The following is a 15,386-nucleotide window of genomic DNA, read 5'->3' as shown; positions in this document are numbered from 1 at the left end:
TTTTCTTGCACCCGGGCCGGCCCCGCAGCCCGCGGCCTGCGCACGGCCGCGCCCCGCCGCGCCTTCGCCAAGGAGCTGTTCCTCGGCACCCTGCGCAAGGTGGGTCCGCGGGCATGCGGGTGGCCATGGGGGCGGGCCGGGGCCGGCCGTGCCCGGGCGTCGCTGCCCTTTCACCGGCGGACAGCGGGGAGGGCGCGGCGGGGCTGGCACATACCGGGGCATCGCCCGCCCGGGCTCGTCCGCAGCAGCTCCAGGGCCTTTTCCAGCTGCTCATCCCAGTCCGGGGCTGCGGGCGTTGGTGTGAGCCCACGGCAGGGCCCGATCCCGGCCTGGCTGCCCCGCAGCCCGTGGGTCCGGCCCGCCAGAGCTCCCTGCCCTGGCACGGAGGGGACGAGAGGCGTCTCTGTGTGTCCCTCAGCTGGAGCCGGGTTAACTGAAGGGACCCTTTGCACACAAAACACGCGATGGGGCTCGGAGTGACCCAAAGAACCATCACGCCAAGAGCTGCGCGATGCCCCCGTGCTGCCAGCCCCGCAGGGCCCCGGACACTGCCTGGCACCGTGCACCCCTCTGAGCACGCCGCTAAACTTGGGCCGCTTCGCTCTCGGGTTGTACTTCAAGGATCGAGGCTTCATGTAAATCTGCCTGCAGTTCTGGTAGGAAAGATTGACGTTCTTGCGGTGCCTTGAGGTGCCACCGAACAAAGAAGTTAAAATCTGAGGTAGAACGCTGTATTAAGCAGAGTTTGTTACTGCAGGGCTTAGAGTGTGCGTTTACCAGAGATTGCAGGGTGAAGTAAACGGAAAGAAGGAATAACTCAAATCCTCTGAAATGAGTTGAGCAATAAAGTCTCCTGCAACAGAGCTTGTCAGGTAAGGTGTTAAAACAGGCAGCACTCAGGCTCCACTGTGTTAAACCCCTCTACAGATATGTCTGGGGTGTTTTGTCTCTCATATTTCAACACAGCAGCTTTCTGAAAACCTCTAGCATTTCACAGGTCCTGATTTTTTGATGCTGATATTATTGCTCAGAGTACCATGGACAGATTTGTGTGGACAGAGATAAATTCTTCTGTTTAAAAGGGGAAAGGCAGTAAAAATCAGAAGTGTGCTTCTCACGTAGCATCCCACTCCTTGTGTTCCTTGCTTGTATTTTTTATCAGTTCCAACCTGTCAGGCTGTGCTGCTCCCAGTCCATGGCCAGAACACCCTGGGGATGATAAGGAGTGTTGGGGCTCACTCACCTTTGTCCTCGAGGCATTAGCAGGTGGAATGTGCTGGGTGTTTGCAAGGAACAGTGTTCACAGGCTGAGCTTTGGAAACATTGAACTCATTTTTTATCAGTCCCTGAATAGGGTTAAAACTCATGGGTGATGAAGAATTTTTGCATCGTCGTGGTTCTTAAAAGATCTCTTGATTTCTCCCTCATGTTTCTGTTGTTCAGTTAACATCCTCCGGTCTGGTTTTGATGGGAAATAAGGTTGGGTCCTGTGGAGCCCTGTTTCTGTTTTGGAACACTTTCAACATTCTTAATTTGCACAGTGTTTTAGAGTCTTTGCAAGGCATATCTCCCATTATTTTTATTTTAACTGCATGGTTTATGTATTAAAAATTCTTAAATAATTCTCCTATTTTAGGAAGAAGTTTTTCCTTACCCAGAAATTAGCAATGAAGAACTGGCAGAAATCAACCAGTTTGTGGGACCTGTTGAAAAGTTCTTCAATGAAGAAGGTATATTACTGTGTTTGTATCCATGCAAGTGATTTAGTGATTACAAAATTATTTCGCTATAGCAGTTGCATAAGATTATTATGCTTAAAACATTTGATTTAGTTTATGCATTTATTTCTGCTCACACAGTGATGCTGATTCTGTAGCATGTCCATTTATGGCTTTTTTAGGAAGTATTTAGGTGCTGATCAGAAGAATTAAATCTCCAAAAAAGGGGGGAAAATCAAGGATGTAAAAGAATTCTGGGATAAAGATAGGATTTGAAACTGGTTTTAGCTCAGCTGAATTGTGCTTCTAGCTACTTAATATGATGTGATTTTTTTTTCCTAGTTCTAGTTCCTAGAACTTTTTAACTGTCCTACTCTGCTAAAACTGACTATGGCAAAGCGCAGCAGAGATACTCAGAAATGCTGGCTCGTTGAGGAGTTATGAAAAATCAAAAGCATTTCTGTTTTTTTTTTTTAGCATTAGAGTAATAATTCTGTTTGGGAAAGGCCTTATTACCCATCTGGATTCCAGAGAGAATTGGAGGGTGTCCTTCCATTCATGCTGCCATGGATAAGCCATTCCAGAGCAATTGCAGAATATTGGTTTGCACAGACAGCAATTTCTGGGGCAGTTAAACAGCATTGTCTCAGACTTCCCATTGACAGAGGTTTTCCAAACACTGTAGGAGTTTAGAGAAGCAAGTGATTGTCACAAATCACAATTTGTGAGATGCAGGTGATTTTAACTGTAAAATTGTAGTGTTGCTCACTGACAGTAAATAAAGGATTTATTCAAATTACATTTTTTAACTCTTTGCTCTGTGGGGGAACATGATTTATGGAGTAAACAGCCTGATGTTTAGGGAAGGAATAAAAGGGTCAAATTATGGAGTCTGGAGAAAGTATGATTCCTGTTTGTTTTCACTGCCATGGTACAGAACAGCTCTCTTAATCCCCCAAGAATCTAAAATCTCCTAAGAACAAGATTTTCTAATTACTTCATTTATGTACTTTTTTTTTTCTTGCATTCACAACCTAGACTTAGTTCAGGTAGAAAATCCTGAAAATACTTATTCCAGTCTTGGAATCTGCTGGCATGCAGAACCAGTAGAAATATTTGAGAAAATGAAATAAATGCTGGATTTTTCCCACTTCCAAGACTTTTTCCTGAATATGCCGTGAGGACAAACAGGATAGTCAGGCTGAAACTAGAAAGAAGAAATTCCTGTGAAGCTGGGAATGAGAAGGGTCATGAGTGACCGTGGCCCTGGTGGGGGAATCCTGCAGCCCCCCAGCTGCTCTGGGCACTGAGAAACACAGTGTTAAATGAGAAAATTCTGTATTTGTAGTGGACTCGAAGAAAATCGATCAAGATGCAAAAATCCCACCTGAAACCTTGCAAGGACTGAAGGACCTGGGTCTCTTTGGCATGCAGATTCCAGAGGAATACGGTGAGTAAATGGATTTTTGGGGGAGGGGGGGAAGTGGCACAAAAAATGTACTAAAATAAAACCTGGTGTCTGTTCCAGGTGGGCTGGGCCTGTCAAACACCATGTATGCACGTCTGGGAGAAATCACCTCCCTGGATGGCTCCATTGCAGTGACCCTGGCAGCTCATCAGGCCATTGGGCTGAAGGTAATGCTGCTGCTCTGGGGCCAGGCTTCTGCACAGAGTGCATGCAAAAGGTGAAGTGAAAAATGTGGGGCTTAGGGGGAGCAAATCAGAATTACTGAAAAAGCATAAATCAGGTTGTTGGTCTTCCCAGCAGCCTCTCCCACTCTCACACTCTCAGTGTGAGACAGAAAGGCTGGATAGGAAGTACACAAGAAAGTTACTATTAGGATAATTGTTCTTAGGAAAACTACTTTGAATGAGTCCAAGTTGTTGTTTTTTTTTTTTTTTTTAATAGACGAAACTTGTGTAAAGTACCTAGAATAAATAGAATTGAAACAGAGTATCAGGGTGGCTCAGGTGATGAGGAAGGAAAGAATTCAGAAAAGAGGAACTTTGGCTGGCTGGGGCTGCATGTTGGGGGGCCTAGAGGAGATAACTCATCTGAGAGAAACTGTGTCAGTTTTGAACTTGAATATAGCCATAGGTATTTACCTTTTTAGTGCTGGGTGGATGGCAGAAAGAAGCTTGAAACCACACTCAGTTTGTTATAGCATATAACAAGAGAAGATTCCTTGTGGAATTGAGCAGAGAATGCTAATGAAAAAATATTTTAATGACTGACAAATAATACAGTCTGTTGTTGATTAAACTGTCTCTTGCTATGCCATAAAACTTGCAAATGAAGCTTTCTGAACATGCTGGAGCTTGTCAGCTCCCTCTCTTTTCCCACAGGGTGATGCTGCAAAGTTTCCTGTGCTTGTTTCTGCAGGGGATCCTCATTGCTGGCACCGAGGAGCAGAAGGCCAAGTACCTGCCCCGCCTGGCCTCGGGGGAGCACATTGCTGCCTTCTGCCTCACCGAGCCTGGCAGGTGCTGCTGCCCCACAGCTCCACTGCGGGCTCACTGCCTTATCTGCATTGCCTCACACCTTCAGTCTTCTTTATTTGGGGCCCATGGCTTCAGTATATAAATCTCTGGTTTAGTTTTGGTATTTAAAGGAACACTCCAATTACTCTTCCCCCAACATGCTGCTTTTGGCAGTGTCCATGAAATCCCTGATTCTTGTTGTTCCCATCCCAGGAATTCATTTTCTTAATTTCTTCCATGAATTGAAAGGATGCTTTGTGCTACGTCAGAAGTAATGTGCTGTGACTGTTCTGGGGTGCTTTCAGTTCTTATTCAAAATATAAAAGCCTGTTTTGAAGGAGCTACCAAAACTAAAAGGAAGAATTTTTGGTGTCACTTAAGTGAGAGGCTCATTGTGTGTTCACATAGCTCAAAGTGTAGTTCCAAAATGTTGCTTTTGTGGCATTCTGCACATTCTGGTCAGGTCATAACCCTGATAACATGGTAATGAGAAGAAATGTCCCCTCAGGTAACTTTTAGAACTGTTCAATCTAGTGAGCTTCCTGGTTAGTTAAAAGCTAAAATTTATTTACTGCTACTTAAGACCCCCTCCTTTTTACAGAATGGGAAGAGGGGGAATATGCAGTTTTGGTTTTTTAAAGCATGTTTACTTCTTTGACCATTAATAACTTGTTTGTTTTCTAGTGGTAGTGATGCTGCATCCATCCAGACAAGGGCAACCCTGAGTGAAGATGGGAAACACTTCCTGTTAAATGGCTCCAAGGTACCTACTCACAGACTGGGAACAGGAAAGGGGTTTCTTAAAAATGTAGGAAGTGTCCTTTTCTTTTGCATCAGTCTGGAACTGGGAGGTTTCCAAGCTAGGGGAGAATGACCCTGTGAAAAAGCTAACCCTTGTTGGTTTAGGCACAAAGGGAATACAAAATTATTGTTAGAGAATTACTGCATTAAACTCCTGGTAAGAAAAATGGAAAACTACCCCAGGTTCCTTCTCTATTGGTGACTTGTGTGTTCAGCTTCAGGGCGGGTTGGTTTGTTAGTAAATCAGCACCCTCCATGACAGCTTAGGTAAAAGGAAACCTAAACCTGTATTTGACATCTCTTCATTCTGCAGGCTAGATTTTAAAAGAAAACTTGATATTTAATTAGAAATAGGTCTGCTTGGAACCTTTCTGTTAAAAGAAACAGTGACAAAAGCCAGTCTTGAAGAAATCAGAGATGTCCTGGTTTCAGCAGTATTGGATGCATTGCAGACTTGGTCTGTAGTTGTTCATCCATTTGTGGTGTGAAGAGACCCACCCTGGGGGAGAGGCTGATCAGAGAATTTCTCATCAGAGTTAGTTTTTGGGCACAGGGTTTGTCCAGTCTGCATTGCCCCTGTATCTCTCAGGTGCCATCAGCAGCAGGATGTACCAGCTTTCGTGGAAATGCAGTGTGGATTTTAATTTAATGCATATTGATACTACATTCTGGTTTTAAAGTTGCTCTAAACTGAGCACATGTGGTCAGCTCTCCTCAGAAGTGTGCTCACCCTGGGAGCAGACCCTCGTTAGAACTGAAGGCAAGGAACAGCAATTTTTCAGCACTCTGTTCTTTTCCCAGCCTAATGCAAAACCCTGGAGAGCTGTGCCCACAAAATCAGCACATTTACCTTTCTTACACATCTTCCCTCTCTCAAAACAGGTCTGGATCTCCAATGGTGGCCTGGCCAGTATTTTCACAGTGTTTGCCAGGACAGAGGTTGTGGACAAGGACGGGCAGGTGAAGGATAAAATCACAGCTTTCATCGTGGAGCGGAACTTCGGGGGCGTCACTCACGGGAAGCCCGAGGATAAACTGGGAATTCGAGGCTCCAACAGTAAGAGCCACCTAAAATTATTAGCAGAAATTGTTTTAATAGTTTAAGGTTTTATTTTGGTTGGGTCATCTGAATTCAGAGGCAAATCAATACATATTCCATGTTACAGTATAAGTTTCATGTTTCTTTAGCTGGCTTTTCCTCTGAGTCCTTCCTGACTCTTTCTGAAATAAGAAATCCAGTTTGTGGAGTTCATTCACTGCGCAGTGAAAGAAATCATTCAGGAGATTCAGTGGCCAATAGGTTTAGAAGTCCACTTTCTTCAGCTCTTCTAAGCTTTGTAATGATTGCATCTTTTCACCATCTTGGTGACTGTTCAGTCAGTTCCTTAGAACTAAAAATAAAGACCAAACTGCAATTCTCTCTTTACACGGTGTATATTCATAACATTTTTAATATTTTACATCAATAATTGATGTCAACTACATCCTTTTCCCAAATTCTCACTTCTTTGGTAAAACATGTATAATTCTGTCATAAACAATGCATTAGGAAGACTTCATTTCTTGCTACAAATAGTGACTTAAGTTCCTGAATGTCTTTTAAATATTTCTGTGTCATATTTGATCAAGTGTTAATTTTGTGTTTCAGCCTGTGAAGTACATTTTGAAAACACCAAAGTGCCTATAGAGAATGTAATTGGAGAAGTTGGAGGGGGATTTAAGGTAAGCAGTGGAGAATAACTACTGGTGATTTGTAGAAGTCTGAAGGAGGTTGTTTCTCCCTGTGCTGAAGTTTCCTTGTGGGTGGTGTGAGCACTGCCACACTGCAGGGTACAGGAGGACAGATTCCCCCACTGATCTGTAAGTTGGTGTCACTGGACAGTGCACAGTGTGCCATCGTCTCAGATTTCTGTGTTTCTTCTCTTATTGTTGGGCTTTTGGTTGTTTGTTGTGGTGTCCCCTCAGAAAAGTGAGTGACTTCAGCTGCCCTTCTGCCCTGAATGGGTGACATGTCCTCTGCTGGTTCCACAGCAGAATGTGGGAAGGGAGACAGAGCGAGGAGTGTCACAGGGAGTGCTGGAGGCATGCCCAGCTCCAAGGTGCCCTGGCTGTCAGGTGCTTCTCCAGGGCTGCACTGTTGCAAAGGGAAATGCTGGCAGGACCCCAGGAGAGAAAACCACAGGTGGCCTTGCTGTGTAACCTTTCTCTGAGAGTGTGACCTGGGGATTTGCAAAACTGCTCTTACTCCTTCTCCATTTCTTACTCCTGCAGTAGCAGGCAAGTCCAGGCCTAAATGCTAAATGAAGTAATTTTCCTTAATGTAGTAGAGATTAAAAGAAGATTGTTATGCTGTCTTCCTGACAAGTTAAAATGTAGGACAGTGACTTCTTTCCTAGCAGGCTTTGACCTGAGTCACCCATGTTGAGAAACAACACTACAGACACCAGACTCCAAAATCTAATTTTTACATTATTGGTCTGTATTTCATTTCTACACCTTTCCCTTTCTTATCCCTTCTGTGATGTGTTGCTGAAAGCCATCTGAGGCAGAGAGCAGCCATCACAGGTCAGCTGCAGGGAGAAATATTGTGGTTTTCTTCATCTGATAAACTGGAGCACTGCTGTCCAGTTGGAATGTTGTTTACCAGCTGCAGATAAATGCATTTTTATCTACATTTTACCTTCATGTAATTAGAATAGAGATTATTTCCAAGTCACTGGATCATCTACTTCAGATACAAAATTGGATGTAATGGGTGGCAGGAAAAGCCCAGTTTTGAAGCATTTTCCTTGGGATGCTGAGAACTGTGGTGGCTGATGTGAAGGCACTCCCCAGGACTGGCTGTGTGTCCCATTGAGGAGTGAAATCCAGGGAACACTGAAGCAGGAAGCAGTGACCAGTGTGGCTAAGGAGAATGTGGCCTAAACCCCATCTGTTTCTTCACAGGTTGCCATGAATATCCTCAACAGTGGAAGATTTAGCATGGGCAGTGCATCTGCTGGAATGATTAAGAAGTTGATAGGTGGGTGAATTGGCAGCTCTGCATGGCTGGGTGCCAGCAGAAACTGCTCTGCCTGAGGCAGATCATGCAGGACATTCAGAGTGGGAACAGGAGTCTTGACCTTGTCATAACAGGCTTTGACATCTTTAAAACACTAAAATATGGTTTTGAAAAATAGCTATTAAAAGCCTGCTTGTAGAGGTTTTGAACTAAAGGTCTTTTTCCTTTTGTACAGTGTAGATTCAGTTCATAGAGTGGGAGGTTATTGCCTCTGTTGGACTTCCCTGAGGTAAAATGTTCTTCCCAAGAAAAAAACCTCTCTACTATTGCTTTTAGAAGGTGTAATCTCCCCTGGAACCTCCCACATGAATAACTGGCTCAAAGCTGCACACAGTAATTAGGGCTAAAACTGCTTTCTGCCACGTATTAGCCAAAACAGTAACAGAAGTCTCTCTAATCAATTAGCACCAAACCTGATTACTTCTCTAAGAGTACGTCTGGTTCAAAAGCCTCTGAGAGGCTGGTCCCAGACTTGGTCAACACCATCAGTATGAGGGTGATTTTCACTAAGTGCTGCTTCTGGAACAGCCAGGGGGCTCCTGGGCATAGACTGGAATGTCACCGCCCAGGGAAGGACACCAGCTGCTGGAATGGTCTGTCACTGCCCTTCTGAGAATGATTTGTTTTTCTTTCTTCAAAGAACTGACATCAGAGTATGCTTGCACCCGGAAACAATTCAATAAGAAACTCAGCCAGTTTGAATTAATTCAGGTAACAAAACATGAAACACCTAAATCTCTGTGCTAAGTGCCAAAACATAGATTGCATTGGGCATATTTTGGCTGTACTGGTTTAAAGGATTTGCTAGAAATTTGTGTGAACCTGGTTCTGACTTCTGTACACTGATCTTTTAAATGTCCAGAATGACAAATGTATAAATGTATTTTTTATTTATTGTTGTTTCAAAGTGGTACTTTTTATTGCTTGATTAATTTGATGATGTAAAACATATAAGAACTGCAGGTCTTTTTAAGTTTGAGGGTTGATTGTGGACTTTTGCATCTGAATTTCTGTACGATTCCTCCTGTTGCTGTGTGGCAGGAGAAGTTTTGTTTGATGGCTGTGAAAGCCTACGTGATGGAGAGCATGGCTTACCTGACTGCAGGGATGATGGACAGGCCAGGCTTCCCTGACTGCTCCGTGGAGGCTGCCATGGTCAAGGTAACCAGGGCTGGGAAAGGACTGTGTTCAGCCTGCAGAGGGCTGAGAACTCAGGGGTGCATTTAGAGGAGAGAAGCACTGCAGCCAGGTGGAATGACAGATACTGTTCTGTCTGTACCCCACAAGCTCAGACTCATGCAAAATAAAACCTGCAGGGAACAGGTTGAGAATGTCACAGCTGCTGAGTAGGGTCTGAGGAGGCCTCACATGAGCACTGGGACACTCAGTTACACTCCAGCTGCCACCCTGGCCAAGCTGCTGCTGTGCCAGCTTTCCAGGGAGTTGGTGGCACAACAAAACCTGTGGAATATCCAGGCTGTGGCTGTCAGGGTGTCCTTCATGATCACTGCAGAAAACTCCTGCTCTGGGCTCCAGCCAAGCAGCTGCAGCTGCTTTGCCTGTGTGGGGCTGCCCCTGTCCCTGGAATGTGGAGAATGCCCTGTGCATTGCATCACTAAATTTGACAAACCCCTGAGCCACAGGGGTACTGTTCCAGGACTGGTGTAACACACAGAAAACACTGCAGCAGTGTCCTGTGGATACAACCCCAGAGCAGGGCATCCTGTGTTTACTGCTGATTTATTATCTACTCACTGCTAATCAAACCCTGCTCCATGGCAGGTGTTCAGCTCTGAAGGTGCCTGGGCATGTGTGAGTGAGGCTCTGCAGATCCTTGGAGGCCTTGGCTACATGAAGGATTATCCCTATGAACGCTACCTCAGGGACACCAGGATCCTGCTCATCTTTGAGGCAAGTACCAGGATCCCCTTTATACTGCAAACTGCACTTCACACCTCCTGTAAAGGTGAGCAGAAACCTGAAGGTTTGATTGACCAGGATCTTGTTCCTTCAGCTGGAAAGTCTGTAACAGTAAAACTGCAGGACTAACCTTGTTTTCTTTGGAATGTCAGTAGTAGTTCCCTATAATAAAAAAAGCTGTGATGGCTTTTACAGACGGACCACAGTGTGAGTTACAGCAGTAACCTTTCCTCTTGTGTGCTTCTCACAAGTGAAACAGAGAAACTCGTAAAAGATCAACTTAGACATTTAATTAACTTACTGATGGGCATTTAAATTAAAAGAAAGGTTGGTTCTGAAGCTTGTTCTCTTTCCAAGCTGGATTGTCAATGACCCATCGTGTGCACATCAGAGTCACTGCCAGACTTGATTTTAACTCAGCTCATTTTGAGCAGTTCTACAACTATTCAAATGTTCCTTCACTGGAACAATGCAGAACATTTTTAATCAAAATGCATTTTGTCTGTTTTCTTTTACATTGGGGTATATTTGTCTGTTTAATGAAGAGGGGCTCAACTTCTGCAATGCCCCATGAAATCAGAATTAAAACTGAGATAAAGCAAAAGGCAGCAATTTATGTGTGGGGAGAGTCATCATGTGATACTGGAGCAGTGGGAAGAGCACAGGGGCACAACAGACTTGCTTGGAAAACACTCACTATTGTAAACTCTGGTTACCCACCTGTCTCACTTTCTCTTCTGCTTTTTCCAGGGCACCAATGAAATCCTGAGAATGTACATTGCACTGACAGGGATGCAGCATGCAGGGAAGATCTTAACTGACAAAATTAAGTATGTTCTTATTTATTCTTAATGGTTTTAAATAAACTAAACAGAATCAGATAACTATAGATAAGAGAACAAACTGCAGGGAATACCTACAGTATTTTCTACTTATTGTCTGTAAAAGTTCAGTGTTACAGGGACTCTGTCTTTTTAATGGGATGGTTCATGGATTTAGGAGTTGTAGCATTTAATGCATTTTATCTTGGACTTTTACACAAGCTGTAATTATTTCTTTCAAGGACCAGTAATGAATATTTTGTATCTGAATGAAGTTGTATTGGCACAACAGCTGCATTGTGCATATTGAGTACTGGTCTCTGGAATTCCTTGTGGGTGTCTTGGAGAGCAGCTGATGACTCTTAAGGCTCCACAGTTGTTCTCCAGACTTCACAGTAGTGGATCAGGACTTCGTAATTCATGGACAAACTGCAGGCATTTTGCTAAAGCATTTGGAATTCCAACTGGTTGTGTCTGAACCTCCTGGAATTTTTTTAACAGCCATTCTTTCCCCAACATTTCAGAGCAATCAAGAAAGGAAACGTGGGAGTGGCACTGGGGGAGTTCCTGACCAGGTTACAGGACACCCTGGGTAGGAAGGTGGATCTGGGGCTTGTAGGTGACAGTGGGGTGGTGCATCCCAGCCTCCAGGTAAGGGCCTCTCTGCTGAGCTCTCATGTTTGTTCCCTTTGCTGCTTGCCACAGTTTCATCTCCTGTTTTTGCAAACCAAAATGTGTGCTTAGGAGCAGTGAGATTTTCCAGGGTAAGCAGATGTTGGCACCATGACAGGGTAAGAAGTTACAGTTACTGTCCAGGTATCAAGGGAGGGTGAAGGCTGCTCTAAGCCTGTGTTTATACTAAATCCAGTTTTAGATCCATTTGGATAATTTGTATAAATTGAGCCTTCACCATATTAAAGTGTCTTTAATAGCTGCCCTTTGTTGTAAGGTTAGTTACAAAACAGGAGTTTTTCCTGTTTAATTGGAACAGAGTTTCAGGTAAGAATGAAGGTGAATTACACATACACATACTTGCTTAATCACTTAGGAAAAGGTTTTCATGACCAAAAATGAATGTTCTGTTAATAGGAAAAAGATAAGGTATATTTTTCATGGAGCGTTCTGTTAGTTACTTTTGTCAGCATAAGCCTGTACTAAAAGTTACTGAGAGTAAACTCCAGAAAATTGTAATGGATGTTTGAGAGAAAGAAATGTGCCTGTCTGGCTTTCAGCAGCAAGGTGGATGAATGTTAAAAAAGAGAAAATCCAGTATCCTCTTTAAAGGGGGTGGGGTTATGTTACTTTTCTGTTATAAGACTACTCAAATTGTTCTATTTTGTGTTTTGTTTTATAGGAGAATGCCAAGAAACTTGAAGAAAACATTTATTATTTTGGAGCTACAGTCAGGGGCCTGCTAAGTAGGTTTGGCAAGGTAACTATTTATTTTGTCTGTTGTCTTTGTTACTGAATAGTTTATCCTTGGGGCCCCACTGGAACCTGCAGGGGACTGAGTGTGGCAGGACCAGCACTTCCTTCACATGACACCTTCTCACTGGGTGTGAGAAAACACACTGACATTCGGTACTCAGTGTAATGGACAAGTTACATTGTTAGAACCAAAACCAAAGCACCAGCACCCTCAGTGAATTGGTTGTTTTCTTCTCCTGTAAGCACAAATCCTGCTGCTGCAGGCATTTAACAAAGTGGTTTAAGGCACACATCAATGTTACAATTTTACAAGCAGAATTTAAAAGGTGCAGCTTAGTAAACCCAAAACTATGATAATTTCTGACCGACGCTAGAACCAGTTTATGCAAAATAAAGCTGGACCTAAACATTGAAGTATGGATAGTGATATTTGGTTGAAGTTTTAAACTGACAAACCACAAGCTGATAATGATTTTCCCTCTCCCAGACAATAGTGGATGAGCAGCTGGTGCTGAAGAGAGTGGCAGATGTGGTGATTAATTTGTATGCAATGACTGCAGCCATCTCCCGGGCCAGCCGCTCCATCAGCATCGGGCTCAGGAACCATGACCACGAGGTGAGTGTCCCTCAGCACCAGCCATTCCCATTCAGGCTGTGCTCCTGGCAGCAGACAGGCTGCGTCTTTGGGGAATTCCCTCTGGGGAATTACAGCAAACTCTCCCATAAAAGTGCAGCAGAACGTGGCCAAACCTGCCAGAGTGCAGGAGCCTCTCAGGGGCTCTGCTTGTTGAGCTGCGCAATCTCAACATGTTTAAAATACTTCTTTAACACATGCACAGACATTTAGAACCTCACCACAACTCTGCACGTTCTCTCAAATCTGTTAACACCATGCAGTTCTTCCCAAGCTCTTTCCATATAATCATTAATAAAAACACATAAGCACAACAGTGTTTGGGCTGCACGGTTCAGGACAGGATAGGACAGTGCTTATTTAGTAGCTCATGTAAAGTTTCATGGTAACAGCTGTGTTGCAGCACGAGCAAATTTGCTCCAGTTCAGTGTTAAAACAAATCCTACCTGATGAAGGTTTGGCTTTGGCCTTGAGACTTTACTCTTTGTGTGAGCCCTGCTCTGGACTGATTCCCAATCAGTCTTGGAGCCAGTTTTGGGTGAAGGCTCATCCCAGCCCTGAGCCTTGGCAGTTCTGGCCTCAAAGGGACAGCTGAGGCTGCACTGCACATGACTGGGGTTCAGGGCTCCATTATCAAAGAGCTTTGGGAAGTTTAAGTTACTGTATTCTTACTACATGGTTTTATTTTTGAAATTAATTCACTATTTTTAAACTCAGTTTTACTCCTTTTCCAGGTGCTTCTTACAAATATCTTCTGCACAGAAGCCTATTTCAAGAATAATTATGCCATGGCTCAATTAGAAAAATGTAAGTACTATAAAATAGTTATTACACTCTTCTGTCTTTCAGACTGTAATCAAAAGAAGGTGAGTTTGATGTGACCAACAGAAGAGTTTGGCTCTGCTTTTAATAGTAACAAGCAGCAGAGCTGGAACCTGTTGAAAAGGGTCTCTTCACTTCATAGCTAAAGCCAACTGCCAGGGGTCTTTATTGAGGAGTATAATATCTATATTTTATGCATATACTCCTGACAAGTAGCTGATAGAAACCAGGCATTTGGGCTCTTTGGGAAGTACTGACCAGTTTGGCTTTGGGTCTCTGAAGCTCAGTCTGTAATAATCAGTCTTTTTCAGAAGAGAATGTTCAGTTCCTTCCTGGCCTCACATTCTTGCATTTGTATTCAAAAACACTTCTTGAAAGAAAGGTACAACATCTCTGGGGGGTCCCTTAGTTGACTTTTCTCTCTTTCCCCACAGACGCCGATGAAAACCTGGATGATTCTGTTAAAAAAGCTGCAAAGCAGATCCTGGAGAAGAGGGCATACATCTGCTCCCACCCTCTGGACAGGACCTTCTGATTCCTCCCTGAGAGCAGGCACTGATGAATGTCAGTCAGGGAGGAATTTGCTGCAGTTCCAGTATTTGACATCTTAAAAGCATCTGTTGTTTAATGTCTTTACTAAATGTAACTGTATAAAATAAAACTTCTTTCTAACCAAAACTTCATAGGAAAAGGATAAATAAAGAGATTTTATTTAAAGCTGAAGTTATTTTGTTACAGATATATATATATATATATATGTATGTATGTATGAATATAGACATGTATATGTGTGTTTCCCCTGGACGGGGATTCCTGGAGGGAGGATTGGTTGTGGGAGAGAGAAAGAAAACTGTCCAATGAACAGAACTGCCCCACCTCTAACAGATGGCAAATAGAATACACACTTATCTTACAACACAGAACAGGGAGGCACCTCCAGCTCTCTTTGTCCAGCAGCACCATCAGGACATTGAGTTCCCAGTGTCCAGGGATGGTTTTGCTGTCACCCTGAGGGACACCACTGGTCACTGACATCCATCGGGCCTCTGAGCCATTGTCCACAACCCCCTGGATGTGACCAGGCAGGCAAATCCTCATTCTCCAAAGTGTGCCTCCATCGGATCCATAGCTCACCAAATGATGGACAAGGATGCTGGGCAGGGCTGATGTGTCCAGGGCATTACAGAAGTCCAGAGTGGTGGCATCTGTAGCTCTTCCCTTGTGCACTGAGGCAGCCACTCCATCATGGAAGGCCTCTGGCTTGATCAGGCGATGAGGAGACCACACAGTCGAGGTTCTGGTGGAGAATTCTGTTAGAGAGTTCATGGGAGTTGTTGGAAGATTCAAAGACTGTGCCATCAAAATAAAAACTCTGGATTAAAAACTCTCCATCGGGACCCGCTCCATTCTTCACCTGGCCTTAAAGGAACCTCCAGCTCAGGAAGGCCTGAGGAGTGACCCCCTCAAAGCAAGCTCCAGCCCGCAAGCACTGGAGCTCGGGGCATGCTCGGGACTTGTCTCCACGTGCTCACCTGCAATCACAGGTACTGAATAGCGACTCTGAGGAGAAAAGACCACAGGTGCCGCTATTTGGTCAGGAGCCGAGGCCAGACCGACCAAGGCAGTTCCGTCTGCATTATTGGTACACTCCAATAAGGCAGCACAGACCCACAGTGTGCTCCTCAAGGTTTGCTTTGACA

The 15,386-nt window shown here is 44.1% G+C and overlaps 1 protein-coding gene across 1 annotated transcript; it reads left to right on the top strand.

Moving 5' to 3' along the window:
* The first annotated feature begins 13 nt into the window (after nt 1-13).
* Nucleotides 14-14,409, top strand: ACAD9 (acyl-CoA dehydrogenase family member 9). The gene is made up of 18 exons (XM_041399519.1): nt 14-99; nt 1,637-1,730; nt 3,067-3,168; nt 3,247-3,353; nt 4,102-4,202; nt 4,884-4,962; nt 5,883-6,057; nt 6,649-6,722; nt 7,947-8,022; nt 8,702-8,772; nt 9,103-9,222; nt 9,844-9,972; nt 10,732-10,811; nt 11,327-11,453; nt 12,157-12,234; nt 12,718-12,846; nt 13,599-13,671; nt 14,121-14,409. Exons 3-18 carry the CDS (start codon nt 3,147-3,149, stop codon nt 14,219-14,221), a joined length of 1,542 nt encoding a protein of 513 aa, XP_041255453.1. The 5' UTR covers nt 14-99; nt 1,637-1,730; nt 3,067-3,146; the 3' UTR covers nt 14,222-14,409.
* The last annotated feature ends 977 nt before the right edge of the window (nt 14,410-15,386 follow it).

The sequence above is a fragment of the Onychostruthus taczanowskii genome, unplaced genomic scaffold, assembly GCF_017590055.1.
Source record: "Onychostruthus taczanowskii isolate IOZ18803 unplaced genomic scaffold, ASM1759005v1 scaffold162, whole genome shotgun sequence".
NCBI lineage: Eukaryota > Metazoa > Chordata > Aves > Passeriformes > Passeridae > Onychostruthus > Onychostruthus taczanowskii.
This window is presented reverse-complemented; position numbering and strand designations above follow the sequence as displayed.